General features: G+C 34.7%; 1 protein-coding gene across 2 annotated transcripts in view; it reads left to right on the top strand.

The window, feature by feature from the left end:
* Nucleotides 1-16,629, top strand: part of WASHC4 (WASH complex subunit 4) — a 62,330-nt gene that overhangs the window by 30,249 nt on the left and 15,452 nt on the right. For both annotated transcript variants that reach the window (XM_005899065.3, XM_070370227.1), the window contains exons 19-27: nucleotides 513-618; nucleotides 2,195-2,311; nucleotides 3,485-3,653; nucleotides 4,305-4,459; nucleotides 6,921-6,995; nucleotides 7,249-7,353; nucleotides 9,524-9,658; nucleotides 11,741-11,849; nucleotides 16,294-16,360. In XM_005899065.3, the coding sequence (XP_005899127.1) occupies nucleotides 513-618; nucleotides 2,195-2,311; nucleotides 3,485-3,653; nucleotides 4,305-4,459; nucleotides 6,921-6,995; nucleotides 7,249-7,353; nucleotides 9,524-9,658; nucleotides 11,741-11,849; nucleotides 16,294-16,360 (1,038 nt within the window). The remainder of the gene's footprint in view (nucleotides 1-512; nucleotides 619-2,194; nucleotides 2,312-3,484; nucleotides 3,654-4,304; nucleotides 4,460-6,920; nucleotides 6,996-7,248; nucleotides 7,354-9,523; nucleotides 9,659-11,740; nucleotides 11,850-16,293; nucleotides 16,361-16,629) is intronic.

Genomic DNA, 16,629 nt, shown 5'->3' with positions numbered 1-16,629 from the left:
ATCCATGGAAGAAATACGGAACTTTTCTTCACTCTATTTATGATCAAGTTGTTGCCCTTTTATAAAGCGTGAAATAGTCACTTGGCAAAGATAATGAATAGGTTGAGTGCCACCGGTTTCTGTTGTTGCTCTTTTGGTCACAGTTTCTTGAAAGGTCTCCTTTTCAACTTTGAGACAGGTAAAATGGTGCATGTGGTACAGGGCTTGTAGGACTAGTCGTATCAAATAGTACTGAAAATTTAAACTATCTTAAAGTTATATTTTTTAAGTATGCTTTAAAACTAAAATGCGTTTATAAAATTCTAGCAGTGTCACATATTGGACTGTTTTGTTACCATTATTTGAAAAATACATATTTTGTGACTTTTCTATGCTAATTTTGGGTTAAGTGATATAGGGAATACAGATAGGAATAGACAGCTCTTACCTTTACAGTATATAATGTCATTCTTTTCATTATTTTGGAGGGTGACTTCACTTTTGGTACCATTAATTACTACTTTACATTGTAGAGTCCAGACACAGTGTGACTGTTGTTTTCTGTACTGGCATCGAGCTGTCTTCCCAATTTATTTAGATGACGTATATGAAAATGCTGTTGATGCAGCCAGACTGCATGTAAGTAAAAGAATAATGTAAAGAACATTATTTATTCATTTTTTTAATATACGGTGCAAACCATTTTAATTAATTTTAAAATAGATCATTTAATAAACCATTTAAAAACTGGTGCTGTTTTTTAACAGTGCTCTGCATATAAATTTTATATTAATACAAATGAATTAATTTGAATATATACTAAACTCTTAACATATTCCTAATCATTCTCATTTCACTGGGTTTAGTTTGTGTCAAAATAATTGACTTATTTGTCAGCAGGGTATTCAGATCTTTCCACTTCCTTATGGAAATGAAGTATTTGAATGCTTAAGATAAAAAGGATTAGTTAATGTGATTTTTTTTTTTTTTTGTATTAGCATATGCTTTAGAGAATAAAATTCAACTCTTAGGAAAGTAAGGTCAGATCAGATCAGATCAGTCGCTCAGTCGTGTCCAACTCTTTGCGACCCCATGAATTGCAGCACGCCAGGCCTCCCTATCCATCACCAACTCCCGGAGTTCACCCACACTCACGTCCATCGAGTCAGTGATGCCATCCAGCCATCTCATCCTCTGTCGTCGCCTTCTCCTCCTGCCCCCAATCCCTCCCAGCAGTGAGTCTTTTCCAGTGAGTCAACTCTTCGCATGAGGTGGCCAAAGTACTGGAGTTTCAGCTTTAGCATGATTCCTTCCAAAGAAATCCCAGGGCTGATCTCCTTCAGAATGGACTGGTTGGATCTCCTTGCAGTCCAAGGGACTCTCAAGAGTCTTCTCCAACACCACAGTTCAAAAGCATCAATTCTTCGGCGCTCAGCCTTCTTCACAGTCCAACTCTCACATCCATACATGACCACAGGAAAAACCATAGCTTTGACTAGACGAACCTTTGTTGGCAAAGTAATGTCTCTGCTTTTGAATATGCTATCTAGGTTGGTAATAACTTTCCTTCCAAGGAGTAAGCGTCTTTTAATTTCATGGCTGCAGTCACCATCTGTGGTGATTTTGGAGCCCAGAAAAATAAAGTCTGACACTGTTTCCACTGTTTCCCCATCTATTTCCCATGAAGTGGTGGGACTGGATGCCATGATCTTCGTTTTCTGAATGTTCAGCTTTAAGCCAACTTTTTCACTCTCCACTTTCACTTTCATCAAGAGGCTTTTTAGTTCCTCTTCACTTTCTGCCATGAGGGTGGTGTCATCTGCATATCTGAGGTGATTGATATTTCTCCCCGCAATCTTGATTCCAGCTTGTGCTTCTTCCAGTCCAGCGTTTCTCATGATGTACTCTGTATATAAGTTAAATAAGCAGGGTGACAATATACAGCCTTGACGAACTCCTTTTCCTATTTGGAACCAGTCTGTTGTTCCATATCCAGTTCTAACTGTTGCTTCCTGACCTGCATACAAATTTCTCAAGAGGCAGGTCAGGTGGTCTGGTATTCCCATCTCTTTCAGAATTTTCCACAGTAAGGTAGTCATGTGTAGAAAAACAGCCTTCAGATTGAAGCTTTGTCTTTTAAGATAGGTAACTTCCGTAATATAATTCAGAGATGTAATTTCTCTAGATTCATGTACGTTCTGGTTTTCTTCTTTAGTACATGTTCAGTGCTTTACGTGACTGTGTGCCTGCCATGATGCATGCAAGGCATTTGGAGTCCTATGAAGTACTTCTGGATTGCTATGACAAGGAAATTATGGAAATTTTAAATGAGGTAACATTTGAGATTGAAAAGCTTAAGATGTGTTTGGAATGCAGTGTTTGGAAAAACTTTTTGGGTTGAAGCAGACTTGCACAAATTTATGATTCTTACTTACAAATCACTGTCTAGAACAAAGGAACTGTCACTATTGTGCTAAATTGGTCTTTAATTCCTAATTTTTTGTATAGAAATCCAGATTAGGAATTTGGATTTTTTTTCCTTTTCCTTTTCCTTTTTTTTACTTTTACTTTTTTCCTTTTCCTTTTATATAAGTAGTATATTTGAATTTAAAGTCTTATTCATTAGAAGACTGCAAATGCAAAATTGCTTTGAATATTGTCTGCTGCTCATGGTAATATAGTTAAGACGACCATCAATGTTGAATTTCATTTTGAGAGCTAATGACTGAAATCTTTTATATTTAAACGTAAACCCTGTTTCTTGTGTAACAATTTAAATGCATCTCTCCTTGTTCTAATGAAGTGTGTGTTGTAAACACTGCTATCTTTAAAACTGTATTTTCAGCCAGCAGTGTTTTTATATGGAGGGAGGAATTAAAAATGAGTGAATTTTACAATATACACCTTCTCAGGTTTGATAAAAATGTGAGATTTTTAATATAATTTATCATGCTGAATATTCATATTTAGAAAATAAGGTACATGTCTTGGTCAGTATTTAGAACCCCATGTTACACCAGAGAAGATGATTAATTTCATTGCTGTTAAGTCAGTGAGTTTTGTGTTTTTTTAATAATTTTATATGGAAGCATTTAAAAATTTTTCTCTTGCATGTTCTCAGGATCTTTCTTCCTTTGTTCTAGTTTATATAAATTTTATGCTCCATGTTGTATATTCATGTTCCTTGTGGTGAAACTACCAGACATTAGCTTTTGATTTTCTTTGCAAGGGTATTATACTTAAAATACTAATGAACTCATTAGAACTCATCTGACTGCTTCCTGGTTAAAAAAATAGTCATTGATGTAAAATGGATAGCAAAATAATTTCACTTTCCCAGTGAAACAATATTTTACCAGGGAATATTTAGGTTGACAGTTTGACAGATTTTTTCATCATTGTATTGAGTATAAAGCTCTTCACATTGAGAACATGGACATCTAGAAGTATCATACAGTTGGAATATCATTTTGAAAATTTAAGATATCAATTCTTTTCTGAATAGCATTTGCTGGACAAGTTGTGCAAAGAAATAGAGAAGGACCTGCGGCTTTCTGTGCATACTCATTTAAAGCTGGATGACAGAAACCCTTTCAAAGTTGGCATGAAAGACCTGGCCCTTTTTTTCTCTCTGAATCCAATTCGGTTTTTCAATCGTTTCATTGACATTCGAGGTGAGTGTTCTGGTTTTCTTCTTAGGGTCATATTCTATATGTGTTTGCTCTGTTAAAGAACAGATAACAAAAACGAAACCTTGAGAAAAATCTTTCCTTGTATTAGTCCATTTATTCTTGAATTCCTTTTTGTTTCTTCATTTTTGTTTTCCTGGCAGCTTATTGTATTATTTAAAGAACACTTTTTAGCTCTCAGTCTTTTCTTTCTAATTAATTCATTTTTCAGTATTGTTTTTGGTTGCACTGGGTCCTCGTTGCCGTGTGCGGGCCTTCTCTAACTGCAGCAGGTGGGGACTTCTCATTGTTGTGCGCGGGCTGCTCGTTTGGGGGCTTCTCTTGTGAAGCGCGGGCTCGCGTGCACACGGCAGGTGCGGCCTGTGGGCTCTAGAGCACAGCCGCATTAGTTGTGGTGCTCGGGTGTAGTTGCTCCGTGGTGTGTGAAACCTTCCGACCACAGATTGAACCCATGTCCTCTGTGTTGGCCGGCAAATTCTTATCCATTGCACCACCGGGGAAGTCCCATTCCTAGCACCTTATTTTAAGGGAAGAAATTTAATGTTCAAAAACAAGTTGTTTTTAGTGTCATTTTTCTTCCTTTCCTACTGTTATCATGAAGCAAAAAAAGTTTTGATTTTTTTGTTTGTTTTGAAGCTTATGTAACTCACTACCTAGACAAGACTTTCTACAATCTAACGACAGTAGCTCTTCATGATTGGGCTACTTACAGTGAAATGAGAAATTTAGCTACTCAGCGTTACGGATTGGTTATGACAGAGGCCCATCTTCCTAGTCAGACTTTGGAACAGGTATAGTATAAAGTGTTCTTAGTATAGTCTAATGGTAGCTTAATAGTATTTCTCTAAGACAATTTTTAAAAAAATTTTATTTAGTATGTGTTTATATTTCAAAGTTGAAAGTGAAAATATTTGCTGTATATAAAAACCTCACAGTTGAGAAGAATAAAAAATTAGTGCTGATTTGCTTTATGAAAGAATTTATCACATGCTTCCAAATGTTTATACTTCACCTTTTGTTGAAATTTTGGTACATACATAAATTTATGTACAGCTTTTCAGAAACAAATGTAGGATAGTGAGGTGACTTTTGCTGAAATTTTACAAGTTTAGTCAAGGTCACGGTTAAGAATTTTAAACTAGATATAATATATGTGCTTCAATATCTTAAAAAAATGGTTTTAAATTTATAAAGTTGTATTTGTTTTTAAATTTGAGTGCAAAATATTTAGCTTTATTAATTCAGTAAGCTAATTTACAATATGGTTGTATCTCAGGAGTGCAAAGATTTGTTTTCAGTTAATTTGTATGTAATTCTTTCTAAGATAATCCAGATGTAATATTTACTAAAATCCATTAATTCAGTTCAAAAATTTGAAGATCATAATTTTTCATTTGTCTCACTGCATATATACGGGCCAGTTCCAGAATCAGTTTGTATATCCTTTCATTCACTTATTTAAAAAATTAATATTTATCAAAAATTCGCTAGACACTACATGGTGTTGCTGGAGAGGGATGCCATTTCATTCTCCAGGGTCTTCCTGACCCAGGGATTGAACCCATTGACTGCTTTGCAGTCAGATTCTTTACCACTGAGTCTCCTGTGAAGCCCTCAGTGTGTTTAGGGATACAAAAATAAATAGAAACGGTCTTAGCTCATGTACCTGTAGCCTAGTGGAAGAAAAATAATGAGTAAATAAAATTTTAGATTAAAATGTGAGAAAATCTATAATAAAAACTTAATCAAAGTGGTGTTTTGGTATTACTTTGAGCCCCAATTAGAAAAGCTATGGAATAGTTTACATGATACCATTCATTAGATATTAGAGTAATCACTGAAGAATGAAGGATTCTTATTAGGTAACTTGTATATTAAAGGTACATATGGGTGAGCTCAGCCGCCCAGTCGTGTCCTACACTTTACGAACCCATGGGCTATAGCCCACCAGGCTCCCCTGTCCATGGAATTTTCCAGGCAAGAATACTGGAGTGGGTTGCAATTTCATTCTCCAGGGGATCTTCCTGACCCTGGAATCAAACCTGCATCTCCTGCATTGACGGGAGGATTCTTTACCACTGAGTCATCTGAGAAGTCCTTATATTCAAGGTGGTCTAGTATAATTAAAAGAAGCATAAAGATTTGGAATTAGACTTTCTAAAATCCCTAGGTTCTGCCTCTTCCTAGCTCTTTGATTTTGCAGAACTCTCTTAGTTTCATTTTCTTCAGCTGTGGAATTTATTTTTTTCCTCCTTTTTAAAATTTTTTAAATTATGAAAGTATAGTAACACATTTATAGGTGACTTAGAAAATATAGTACAAAGTTACATATAGTCCACTATACAATTATTTTTTTAAGTAGATAAATGAAGATTTTTAGTTGGAGTTTCCTTATCAGACTCTCAAAAATTAATAAAATGAATAGAAAAGTAGAAGGATATAGTAGACCTGAAAAACACTATGAATCAATTCAACATAATTAAGATTTATACAATTTTCACACAATAGTAGGATAGAAATTCTATTTAAGTTCCCATAGACTATAAACCAGGAGACACTGGAACATATCCAGGGACATAAAACAAGATGTAAAAATTTCACGGTCTAAAGGTAACTGAAGTCATACAATGTCTGTTCTCTTATCACTGTGGAATTATGTTAGAAATCAATATCAAAAGGTACTTGAAAGTAGTCCACATATTTTCAAGTGCAGTGTGTCATTTACCAAGAGAGATCTTTAACTTAGCCATTGAAAGCCTCAGTAAAGATAAAAGACTGAAAAAAACAAAGGATGATCAGCTGTGGAATTTAGAAGAATAATATCTTTTTGAGAATTCCATGTAAAGAACCTTGCACAGTGCCTGAAAAATAGTATATACTTTAGAGATTACCACATATTCTGGCTTCCTTTTAGAATCTGGCTGTTAATTTACTTTCTAAAGAATATAGAAAAAAATCCTTGGGAAGACAAATATTCTCAGAAGTGGTAGGGAAATGATGTGAGTCATGAATCTTTGAAGTTTTAACTTTTCCTATCTACACAAAAGGTGTAACAGTCAGATTTCCCCAAGCAGTTAGTCCTGTTTGTGTGTGTCAGAAGCCTAGTCTGATCTTTGGTTGTATGTTTTCTGTAGTTCTTTAAAATAATTTTAAAATATTGGGTGACTTAATGTAAGCAGTAAGTTACTATATTGATAAGTTTGATTATTTTAAACTAATGATAATAGAACTTATATGTGAATTGTTTTGTAGGGCCTGGATGTCTTGGAAATCATGAGAAACATTCATATATTTGTATCTCGATACCTCTATAATCTCAACAATCAAGTGAGTAAATAAAAATTTTTTTATTGTGGGTAGGTGTATAGTAGGAAAGGCTGAGGGGCAAAGAATTGATTCTTAGCAGTGAAAGTTAGTAAAATAAAGGAAACAATGATTGTTTAGAGATCTTGTTTATTTCTTTGCTTTGACTATATTATCTTCTTGAATGACTTTCCAATTATCTCTAATAAAATAGAGTTCTAAAATTCTTAGATTAACTGACCAGTGTTTGCTATGGATTGTGTTTGTTTTATTACAGATTTTTATTGAACGAACAAGTAATAACAAACATTTGAACACTATTAATATTCGGCATATTGCTAATTCAATTCGAACACATGGCACAGGAATCATGAATACAACAGTAAGAACCTTCTGGGAGGGGGTGTTGTACAGATGTTTGATGCTGTTTAATTTGGAAGTTTAAGATAGTTTTTTCATTGAATATTCTGATAAATACACATTATTACCTGTTCATATAGTACCTGAATTTCCATTTTTCTGTTGTAATTGAAGTATTTGGCACTGAAGTTGTGTAAGATGGAAATGGAAGCTTTGTGATTCAAAAGGCACTTTAGAATGTCTTAGCATCACAAGGTCATTATAAATAACATTGGAGATTTGAAGACATCAGCATAAATATATATATCTATGTAGATTGTCTGATAGTCTCTGAAAAGTTGCTTTTGAAAGCAAATCATCGATAGTTTATTTAATATCAGTCCCTGGTGGCTCTGCCACCAGGCAAAGAATCTACCTGTAATGCAGAAGACCCAGGTTTGATCCCTGGATTGGGAAGATCCCCTGAGAAGGAAATGGCAACCCACTCCAGTATTCTTACCTGGAGAATTCCATGGACAGAGAAGCCTGGAGGGCTACGGTCCATAGGGTCGCAAAGAGTCAGACACAACTGAGCCACTAACACTTAACACTTGCATGCTCTTTTTTGGGGGAGGGTACTTACTAGTTATTTGATACCCTTAAAAATAGCAATTTGCTAAAAATATCTCAAATCTTCCTAAATATGGGCAGTCATGTGAGAGACTGAATCATTTGAGCTTATATGTTGTTTTTCCTCTGTTGGAAAAAGAGAAATCTTTAAATTTACCTGCTTTTCAGGTCACGGTTTCTCCTTAAGGAAAGAATAATGTGAATGTTTAAATAGTACAATATTATTAGGCATATTTGGGAGTAAGAGAATGAGGAAAAGTTACATGACTGGAAGGTTGCAAAGGACCATTTTTAGTGTAGTGGAGAAGATGTATTTGAGCTGATAAGTAACATGGTTGGAGCTCTTTGTTAGTGGTTACCAGTAGAAAAATGAGACATGGATGGAGTTTGAGATTTCAAGTCAGGAGTCATCTGCATAGAGATTTCTGAACCTTTCAGGATCAAACTCTTCTTTGACCTCATCTATCAACCATTCATGTAACAGATGTAATTATGCCTGTATTTTATGTGTCTCAGGCACTGTGCCGGGTGCTGAGATGAGAAAACCAGACATTTCTTGCTCTCGTAGTCATTGTACTCTGGCGGGAGAAACAGCTGTTAATCAGTTAACCACACTAATAAATGTAAATTCCTGATGTCTGGTGATGATGAGCTGAGCACAGAAAAAATAAGATCAGAGACTGGCAGATTTACCTACTATTAAGATGTGTAATAATCTTCTAAGAGCTACTACAACTGAGAAGATCAAGAAAAAGCAGTGTTTAAAGCTGCAAGAAAAGTTCTGAGAAAGCACCCACTTCTATAACTGGGTGATGAAGACTGTTAGTTAACATGGACATATATATGCCAAAATAATTGGTAATATTTGAAGGTGGTGGCGATGGAAGTTAATGCAAGGCTTTCATCTGTGGGTCAGAATTAATCTTGTTTTGACTTTAATCGTAGCTTAAACCCTACTTTTTCAGTGTTTTCTAAGTCTAGATCAGGGCCTTTTAATCCATCCTCAAAACACCTCCACTTGTCATTTTACAGGTTATTGCAGTCGAGATTTCCTAGTTTATTTAACGTATACTTGTCTTAAAGTCCCTGTCACTCCCACTAGAATACACTTGATGATGACAAGGGCAGTGTCTAGCATGAGAGCAGGTACATTGTTTTGCACATAAGAGGTGCTCAAAATATTTATGGGTAAATAATTGAATGTTTACTATCTTCCTTTAGGAAAGGTCAGAGAGCTCCATGTTTTTTACTTTAGTATCAGTTCATTCATGTAGCTTGGTAATCTCCTGAGTGTGGTTTATGACATAAAACCCAGCGTGTTGGCAAATCTGGTTTATGATTCTCACTATAGCTCTTAGTCATATTATTATGTGAATATTTTTTCCATTTTTTAATTTTTTTTGTGTGTCATAAAAATATTTAAGAGGAGCTTTTAGAAAAGTTCTGTAAACTTTGGCAATAAAAACTTCATTTAAGTATTTCATGTCCAAAATGAATTAGACTTTATAAATGGATTATTTTATTTAGTAGTACTGATTTGAAATTAATTTTTATATTTAATTTTTCCAATTTTAATTTTATAGGTCAATTTCACCTACCAGTTTTTGAAAAAGAAGTTCTATATATTTAGCCAATTTATGTATGATGAACATATCAAATCCAGATTGATTAAAGACATTCGGTTTTTCAGGGAAATCAAGGACCAAAATGATCATAAGGTATTTTACATGTTCTTTTGAAAAGGTGGTTTGATTCACCTATTGAATATATTGACATACCTTACATTGCTGTGCTTTACTTCATTGAGCTTCGCAGGTGCTGTATTTTTTAACAAATTGAAGGTTTGTGGCAAACCTGCGTTTTCAGATGATGGTTACCTTTTTTTAGCAGCAAAGTATTTTTAAATTAAGGCATGTGCATTATTTTTTTTATATGTAATGCTATTGAATACTTAATAGACTAAGTACAGTGAAAACGTAACTCTTGTATTACACTGGGAAACCATAAATTAACGTGACTCACTTTATTGCAGTATTTGCCTTGTTGCAGGGTCTTGAACCAAACCTTCAATATCTTCAGCGTTTGCCTATATAGCAAGTGTTTATGCTGAAATTCATTATGAGTTACTCTGTTAGCGATTTTGTTTTCTTTTTTATTTTTCACATAACTCCCTGGTTTGGCTTCCAGTTTTCTGTATTTTCTCTTATAATTTCTTACCCTTTGCATTCTCTGTAAGTGAAAGTGTAAGGAAAAAGTAAATGATGAATGTAACCAGGTATTACTTTTCTTCGTTTTAAAATAATGCAAAAGCAGAACGTGCTCATTTTGAAACATTTGAACAATGTATTGTTTAACATTTAAACTAAATGTTCTCCTTCATTTCTGTTTTCTCCCAATTCCATTTTCTGGGGGCAGTTGCTATTAACAGTGTCATGTGACGTCTTCCAGATGTCTGTGTGATAAACATGTATTTGTGCATTACAAATACTGCTTTTTCCCTTAACAAAAATGGACTAATACTAAACATACTGTTTTGCAATGTGCTTATCACATCAGCACCTATAGATCTACCTCATTCTTCTGCAGAGTTGATAGTAAAGATGCATACTGTAACTCCTCTAACGTCCTACTGAGAAATAGTTTTTCAGTAGCCTCTGATTTCTCTGTGCTACCAGTAGTGCTACAGATAACATCCTTGCATATTTATCTCAGTGTTAGGGACTGTTTTTTTTTTTTTTTATTTTATTTTATTTTTAAACTTTACATAATTGTATTAGTTTTGCCAAATATCAAAATGAATCCATCACAGGTATACATGTGCTGTTTTTGAAAGACAAATTCCTTGAAGCGGAAAAGGGCAAAGAATATGATTATTTAGATTTTTGGTACATGTTGCCAAGTACTCTAAAAGTACTGCACCAGTTGACAATCCCACCAATAATTTATAAGAATGCTATTTTACTTTTGCCCTCTGGACTGAATTTTCCCATAGTGAAGTGAACTGTAAGTGTTAACTGTACAGAGGCTGCGTATAGCCATGTGGATAGAGAAACCAGCAGGCTTGGATGGATTTTATGTTTGATCTGCCACATCCAAACCTGTTTTTATTACTCTTCTTAAGCATCACCTAGTTCTAGCCCTCTTATATATTAGTTCATTCTTTTCAGTATCAGAGCAGCAAAATAATTAATAAAATTACAGATAAGTTATCAGGAAATTATATTAACTCATTTTTATTGAATCAGAAATTAATGTTCAGAGAAATAAATGGTGCTGTTGTATAAGAATTGTTTCCATTTGTTACTTATATAAAATGAATGATTGAAAAAAAGTTGACTAAGACTTGAAAAACCTTTTTTTAATTGGTGATGGCAGCTAGAAATTTTAGTTCAGCTGATGTGTGTTACTTGGGAAGGAGTGTGTTTTTATGTAAGCCCCTAATACTTTTCAGCCCATGGAAACTTACCACAAATCTCTGAACAGATGTTTCTAGGAAGCATTGATTTCTTTTATCTGTCTGATAGAGCAGTTGGAAGACTAATATTGGTAATGGGAAATCTAAGTTTGGTGGCATTCATAATTATTCCCTTTAATATAAAAATATTTAATTTATATTAACCTTGAATATTGGTAGTTTTTGTGCTATATATAATTTTTTTGTCATTAAATTCAGTAATTATTTTTTTGAACACAATGGAAATGCAAAATTAGAACAGTGATATTGGTATGATTGATTTGGTAGATATTTTATGTTTTAGGAGTCTTTATTAATAATGGCAGTCTTCAAATTTTCTCTCTAGTATCCTTTTGAAAGAGCAGAAAAATTCAATCGAGGCATCAGAAAACTTGGAATAACCCCAGAGGGACAAAGCTACCTTGATCAGTTCAGGCAGCTCATCAGCCAAATTGGTAAGTTATTGTAAACATGTTGGAAAGTAAAGTACAAATGCCAGGAATCTGTCTTATATATTATAAATATCTCATAGGAATGAACTTTAATATGTGTGTGCCTAAGTTTAGCTTTATTCCACTAGTAAATTCCTTTCCTTAACAAAAGTTTTTCAAGTATGATTGGATGCACAAATAATTGATAGATAAATAAAATATTTATAAATAAATACTTAGTGGATAAATAAAACCTCTTCAGTTAAATTAAAAATATAACTCATCTCAAAGGCCATACTCATAATAGTCAACTGGTAATTATTTATTGGGTGCCTATTCTTTTCAAGGTCCTATTTCAGACTTTTAAAAGAGATTCCCTCAGGTTAAGCCTGAATGCAAAAATGTGCGGTGTTAAGGTGAAAAGTTATTTAATAATTTTTCTATGCTCCATCATTTTATGTTTATATGTAACTTCTTGAGTTGTCCTTCTGCCTTACAAGTAGAACTTGTTTTCTGAAATGTGTAACACTATTTAAAAGGAAGAATTTCACTTAAAAATAATCCAAGATTTAAAAATCTGTATACTTATTTGAGCTTTTCATATGCATTACCTCTATTAATGTCCTCACGGTAACACTTGAGATAGGCATGTAATCATCTTTTTAAAGATGAAGAAAGAGAAACTCAGAAATAAGTGGTGTTGCTGGGATTTTAACCAGGGTTTTTCGGCTCCAAGTCCAAAGATGTTTTGTATTCTTCACAGTTGCAGACCGCAAGCAGTTCAGTAAATTCTTATTGACTCTGAAACTGAAACTTAGTCGTTCAGTCATGTCTGACTCTCTGTGACCCCATGGATGGTAGCCACCAGTATCCTCTGTCCCTGGGATTCTCCAGACAAGAATACTGGAGTGGGTTGCCATTTTCTTCTCCAGGGGCTCTTCCGACCCAGGACTCAAACCTGGGTTTTATGCATTGCAGGCAATTTCTTTACCACCTGACCCACTGGGGAAGCCATTATTGACTCTAATTTGGCAAAATTTGGCCTCCTGAGATTCATTGATTCATTTATCAAACATTTATAAAGCCTTTGTTATACCAGATATTTTTCTTGATGCTGAGAATACAAATAGCCTTTGTTCTCAAGAGGCTTTAAGTTTACTAGTGGGAAAGGTATAATAAACATTTAGTTAGGGAATAAAGTCAGTGAGCACTAGCTAAAATTATATAAATTAATTGGTTTACACATTAAAACTTTCTGTTTTGTATTAGTACAAGAACTTAGAGACTTTTACCTTTGTAAATTTTTAATTTTAAACAATTTAATAGTGAGATACTGTCTAGTAATCTTTTATTCATAGTGATGTTTAATGTCATATTAGATTGTAAATTTATGGAGCAATAGTTGTTAACCCTTTTTGAGAATTTGATGAAAATACTGAATTGATTTTCCTCAGAATAATGCCCCTATGCATGTTCACATACAGTTTTGCATGTAATATACCAGAGGTCAGATACCCAAAGCTAGAGTCCATGGTACTCAAGAGCTGTTTCTTCAGAGCAGTGTTGCTTAAAACTTTAAAATTCACACACCAATAAGTTTTTTCCCCTTGTGAATACTGCTTGTGGTAGTACTTATTTTATGTTTTTACATTTTCTAAAAGTAGTTTTGTACTATGAAGTAATCATTAATTCATGAGCTTAGGATGCTAGTCATTTTGCCCCCCAATATACATGAAAATACACATTTTTCCCCAGTACACAAAAAATCATGTCACCTCTGCCCCTGGCATGTATTGCACAGTTGGTGAATATTATCCTTTTCACTTTGTTCCAGTATTTTATTCTTTATTCTTTTCTTAGGAAATATAAGTTCTTTACCTCTGCCCGTAAAAATTGTAATATGCTTTTGAGTCTGTTAACTCTGTTGAGAAAAGGAGTAAGGAATCTAGAGCTGGGAGCAAAATGAGAAGTCTTCTTGTCTAATAACCTGCCTGCTGAATGAATAACCGCCACCATTAACATTTATTGAGCATTCGTTATGTGCCAAAGTTATTCTGAGTGCTTTATATGTTCTAACACATGTAAAACTCAATGCTGTGAAGTAAGTATTATATTCATTGATTCCACATATTTATTGAGGACAGTACAGTATTTCTAGGTGCTGGTAATATCTATGACAGTAAACCCAGTGTTTAACCCATTATAGCTTAATTTAATAAATGAAGAGACTAAGATACAAAGTTTGTAACTTGACCTAGGTTTTGTAGCTAAAAAGCACAGAGTTCAGATTTGAACCCAGTAGTCTAGCTCACAGTAGTACTCTTTACTGCTGCTCCCTATTTGCTTCTCACTAGTGTATTTTGCGGAGAAGGCAATGGCACCCCACTCCAGTACTCTTGCCTGGAAAATCCTATGGACGGAGGAGCCTGGTAGGCTGCAGTCCATGGGGTCGCTAAGAGTCGGACACAACTAAGCAACTTGACTTTCACTTTTCACTTTCATGCATTGGAGAAGGAAATGGCAACCCACTTTAGTGTTCTTGCCTGGAGAATCCCAGGGACGGCGGAGCCTGGTGGGCTGCCATCTATGGGGTCGCACAGAGTTGGACATGACTGAAGCGACTTAGCAGCAGCAGCATATTTTGATCAGCCAATTTGGAGGAAAACAATTTGACCAATTTGATGGAAAACAATCAAACTAGATACTTCATTTTTCTAAGATGCATATTAAAGAAGCATTTTAACATCATTTCTTATATTGAGATAAGCCTTGGATTCAGTGATACCTAATTGAAGGTTTTTAATGATATCAGATGAGATAATGTCTGTTAAGTGCATAATTTTATTATTGTAATCTATGAAGTATTGACTACTTCTTATCTTTTTGTTTGTTCTTACTCACAAGTATTTTCATTTCATTTGAATAGGAAATGTTGGCTTTAGGGTTGGAGCAGTGAAGAAAACAAAAGCTATATCATAGATCTTGCATTCTAGTTGGGGGAGATACAGACAAAAAGATATGTATCAGTAATAGGTGCTGAGTAAGGTGACATATCATTAAACACTTAATGATTTTAAATGATTTAAGTGATATTCAGGGAATGATATAGTTTAATGACATTTAGGGAAAGCTCTAAGTAGGTGACACGTGAGCAGGAACCTAAATAACATGAAGGAATAAGCCATGTGCATGCATAGCTAAGGAAAGAGTTTACCAGGAAGAGGTGGTGGTAAATGCAAAAGTCCCGAGTCTGCTTAGCATTTTTGGAAACCAGTTGGGCTGGAATGGAGTTAGTGAAGACCCAGATGGTAGGGTGTGGTATCAGAACAGTTGCAAGGGGCAGAATCAAAGAACCACTAACCTCTAAATAAAGGAAACATTGTTGAGGTGTGGCATACTGAAGGTGGAAATAGATCAGGAAACCATTGCATAGTGTAGTATTCTAGGCAAGAACTGCTGGTGGTTTGGAATAGGGTGAGAGCTGTGAAGGTCGGGAAAACTGGTTGAATTCTGGTGACATTTTGAAGGTAGAGCCAGTGTAATTTGCCATTGATTGAAGTATGAGGGAAAGGAGGGCTTCCCTGGTGGTCAGTGGTAAAGAATCCTCCTGCCAATGCAGGAGATGCAGGTTTGATCCACAGGGAGGATCCCCTGGAGAAGGAAATGGCAGCCCACTCCAGTATCCTTGCCTGGGGAATCCCATGGACAGAGGAGCCAGGTGGACTACAGTCCATGGGGTCACAGAGAGTTGGACACTACTAACTAAACTAAACAACGACATTGAGGGTAAGGAAGGAGGCAGAGATGACTTCACTGGGTTTGGCCTGAGCTACTGGAAGGATAGACTTGTCAGTTTCTGAGGAAGAAAATATAACTGGGGGTGAAGATCTTCAGTTGGAGTTAAACTTCTTAAATTAAAAATTCTTCTTAGACATGGAGATGTAGGCATGGGATTAAAAAAAGCCTAGAGGAACAGTCTTGGTTGGAGGTACTAGTTTGGGAGGAATCAGATAAGGATTTCTTGATACCACTTGCAGCTGTGTGTGTGTGTGTGTGTGTGTGTGTGTGAGAGAGAGAGAGAGAGAGAGAGACATGTTATTTAATGTGAGTGAAGAAGCTGTTGATAACAGTAATTGTTAAATGTTTGAGTTTTTAAAATGTGCTCAATTTAATGCATTTATCAATTAAAACACACTTATTTTTAAAATATTTAATATAGATGGTGTAAGTTTATGTACATTTATATTCAAAGAGTTGGACACTACTGACTGAGCAACAATATTTTAAGTGCACGAATATGTAACTTTTATTTTTGTGGAGCAAAACTGAAGTAAAATACAGCAAAGTCTCTTGGTTCTTACGAGTTGAAACCTTGTAATTGACTGCTATATATAACTGTATTCCTGATTATTAGAACTTAGAGTTATTTGTATAAACATCTGATTTTTGTGTGTATGTGGTTTTTAAGGTAATGCTATGGGCTATGTACGAATGATAAGATCTGGTGGCCTTCACTGTAGCAGCAATGCCATTAGGTATGGATACAAGCATATTTTTGCCTTATTTATGCCATTTAGAAATTTTATGTCATTTAAATCTGTCTTCATTGTAAGTAATATTGTAGAAGGGGCTTTTTTCTTGTTGATATATTTTGAGATCAAATATGGAAGAAAACCATTAATCCTACTACTTAAATATTTTTCTCCAATTTTAAATCTGTATTTTTTGAAATTAATTTATCGGTGCAGTTTGAAATGTTCTATAGATTACATAATTTGTAAAGATTATAATTTGATGATTATAT

This window comes from Bos mutus, chromosome 5 (assembly GCF_027580195.1).
Source record: "Bos mutus isolate GX-2022 chromosome 5, NWIPB_WYAK_1.1, whole genome shotgun sequence".
In the NCBI taxonomy this organism is placed as follows: Eukaryota; Metazoa; Chordata; class Mammalia; order Artiodactyla; family Bovidae; genus Bos; species Bos mutus.
The sequence above is the reverse complement of the archived record's forward strand: the minus strand, read 5'-3'. Positions and strand labels throughout refer to the sequence as shown.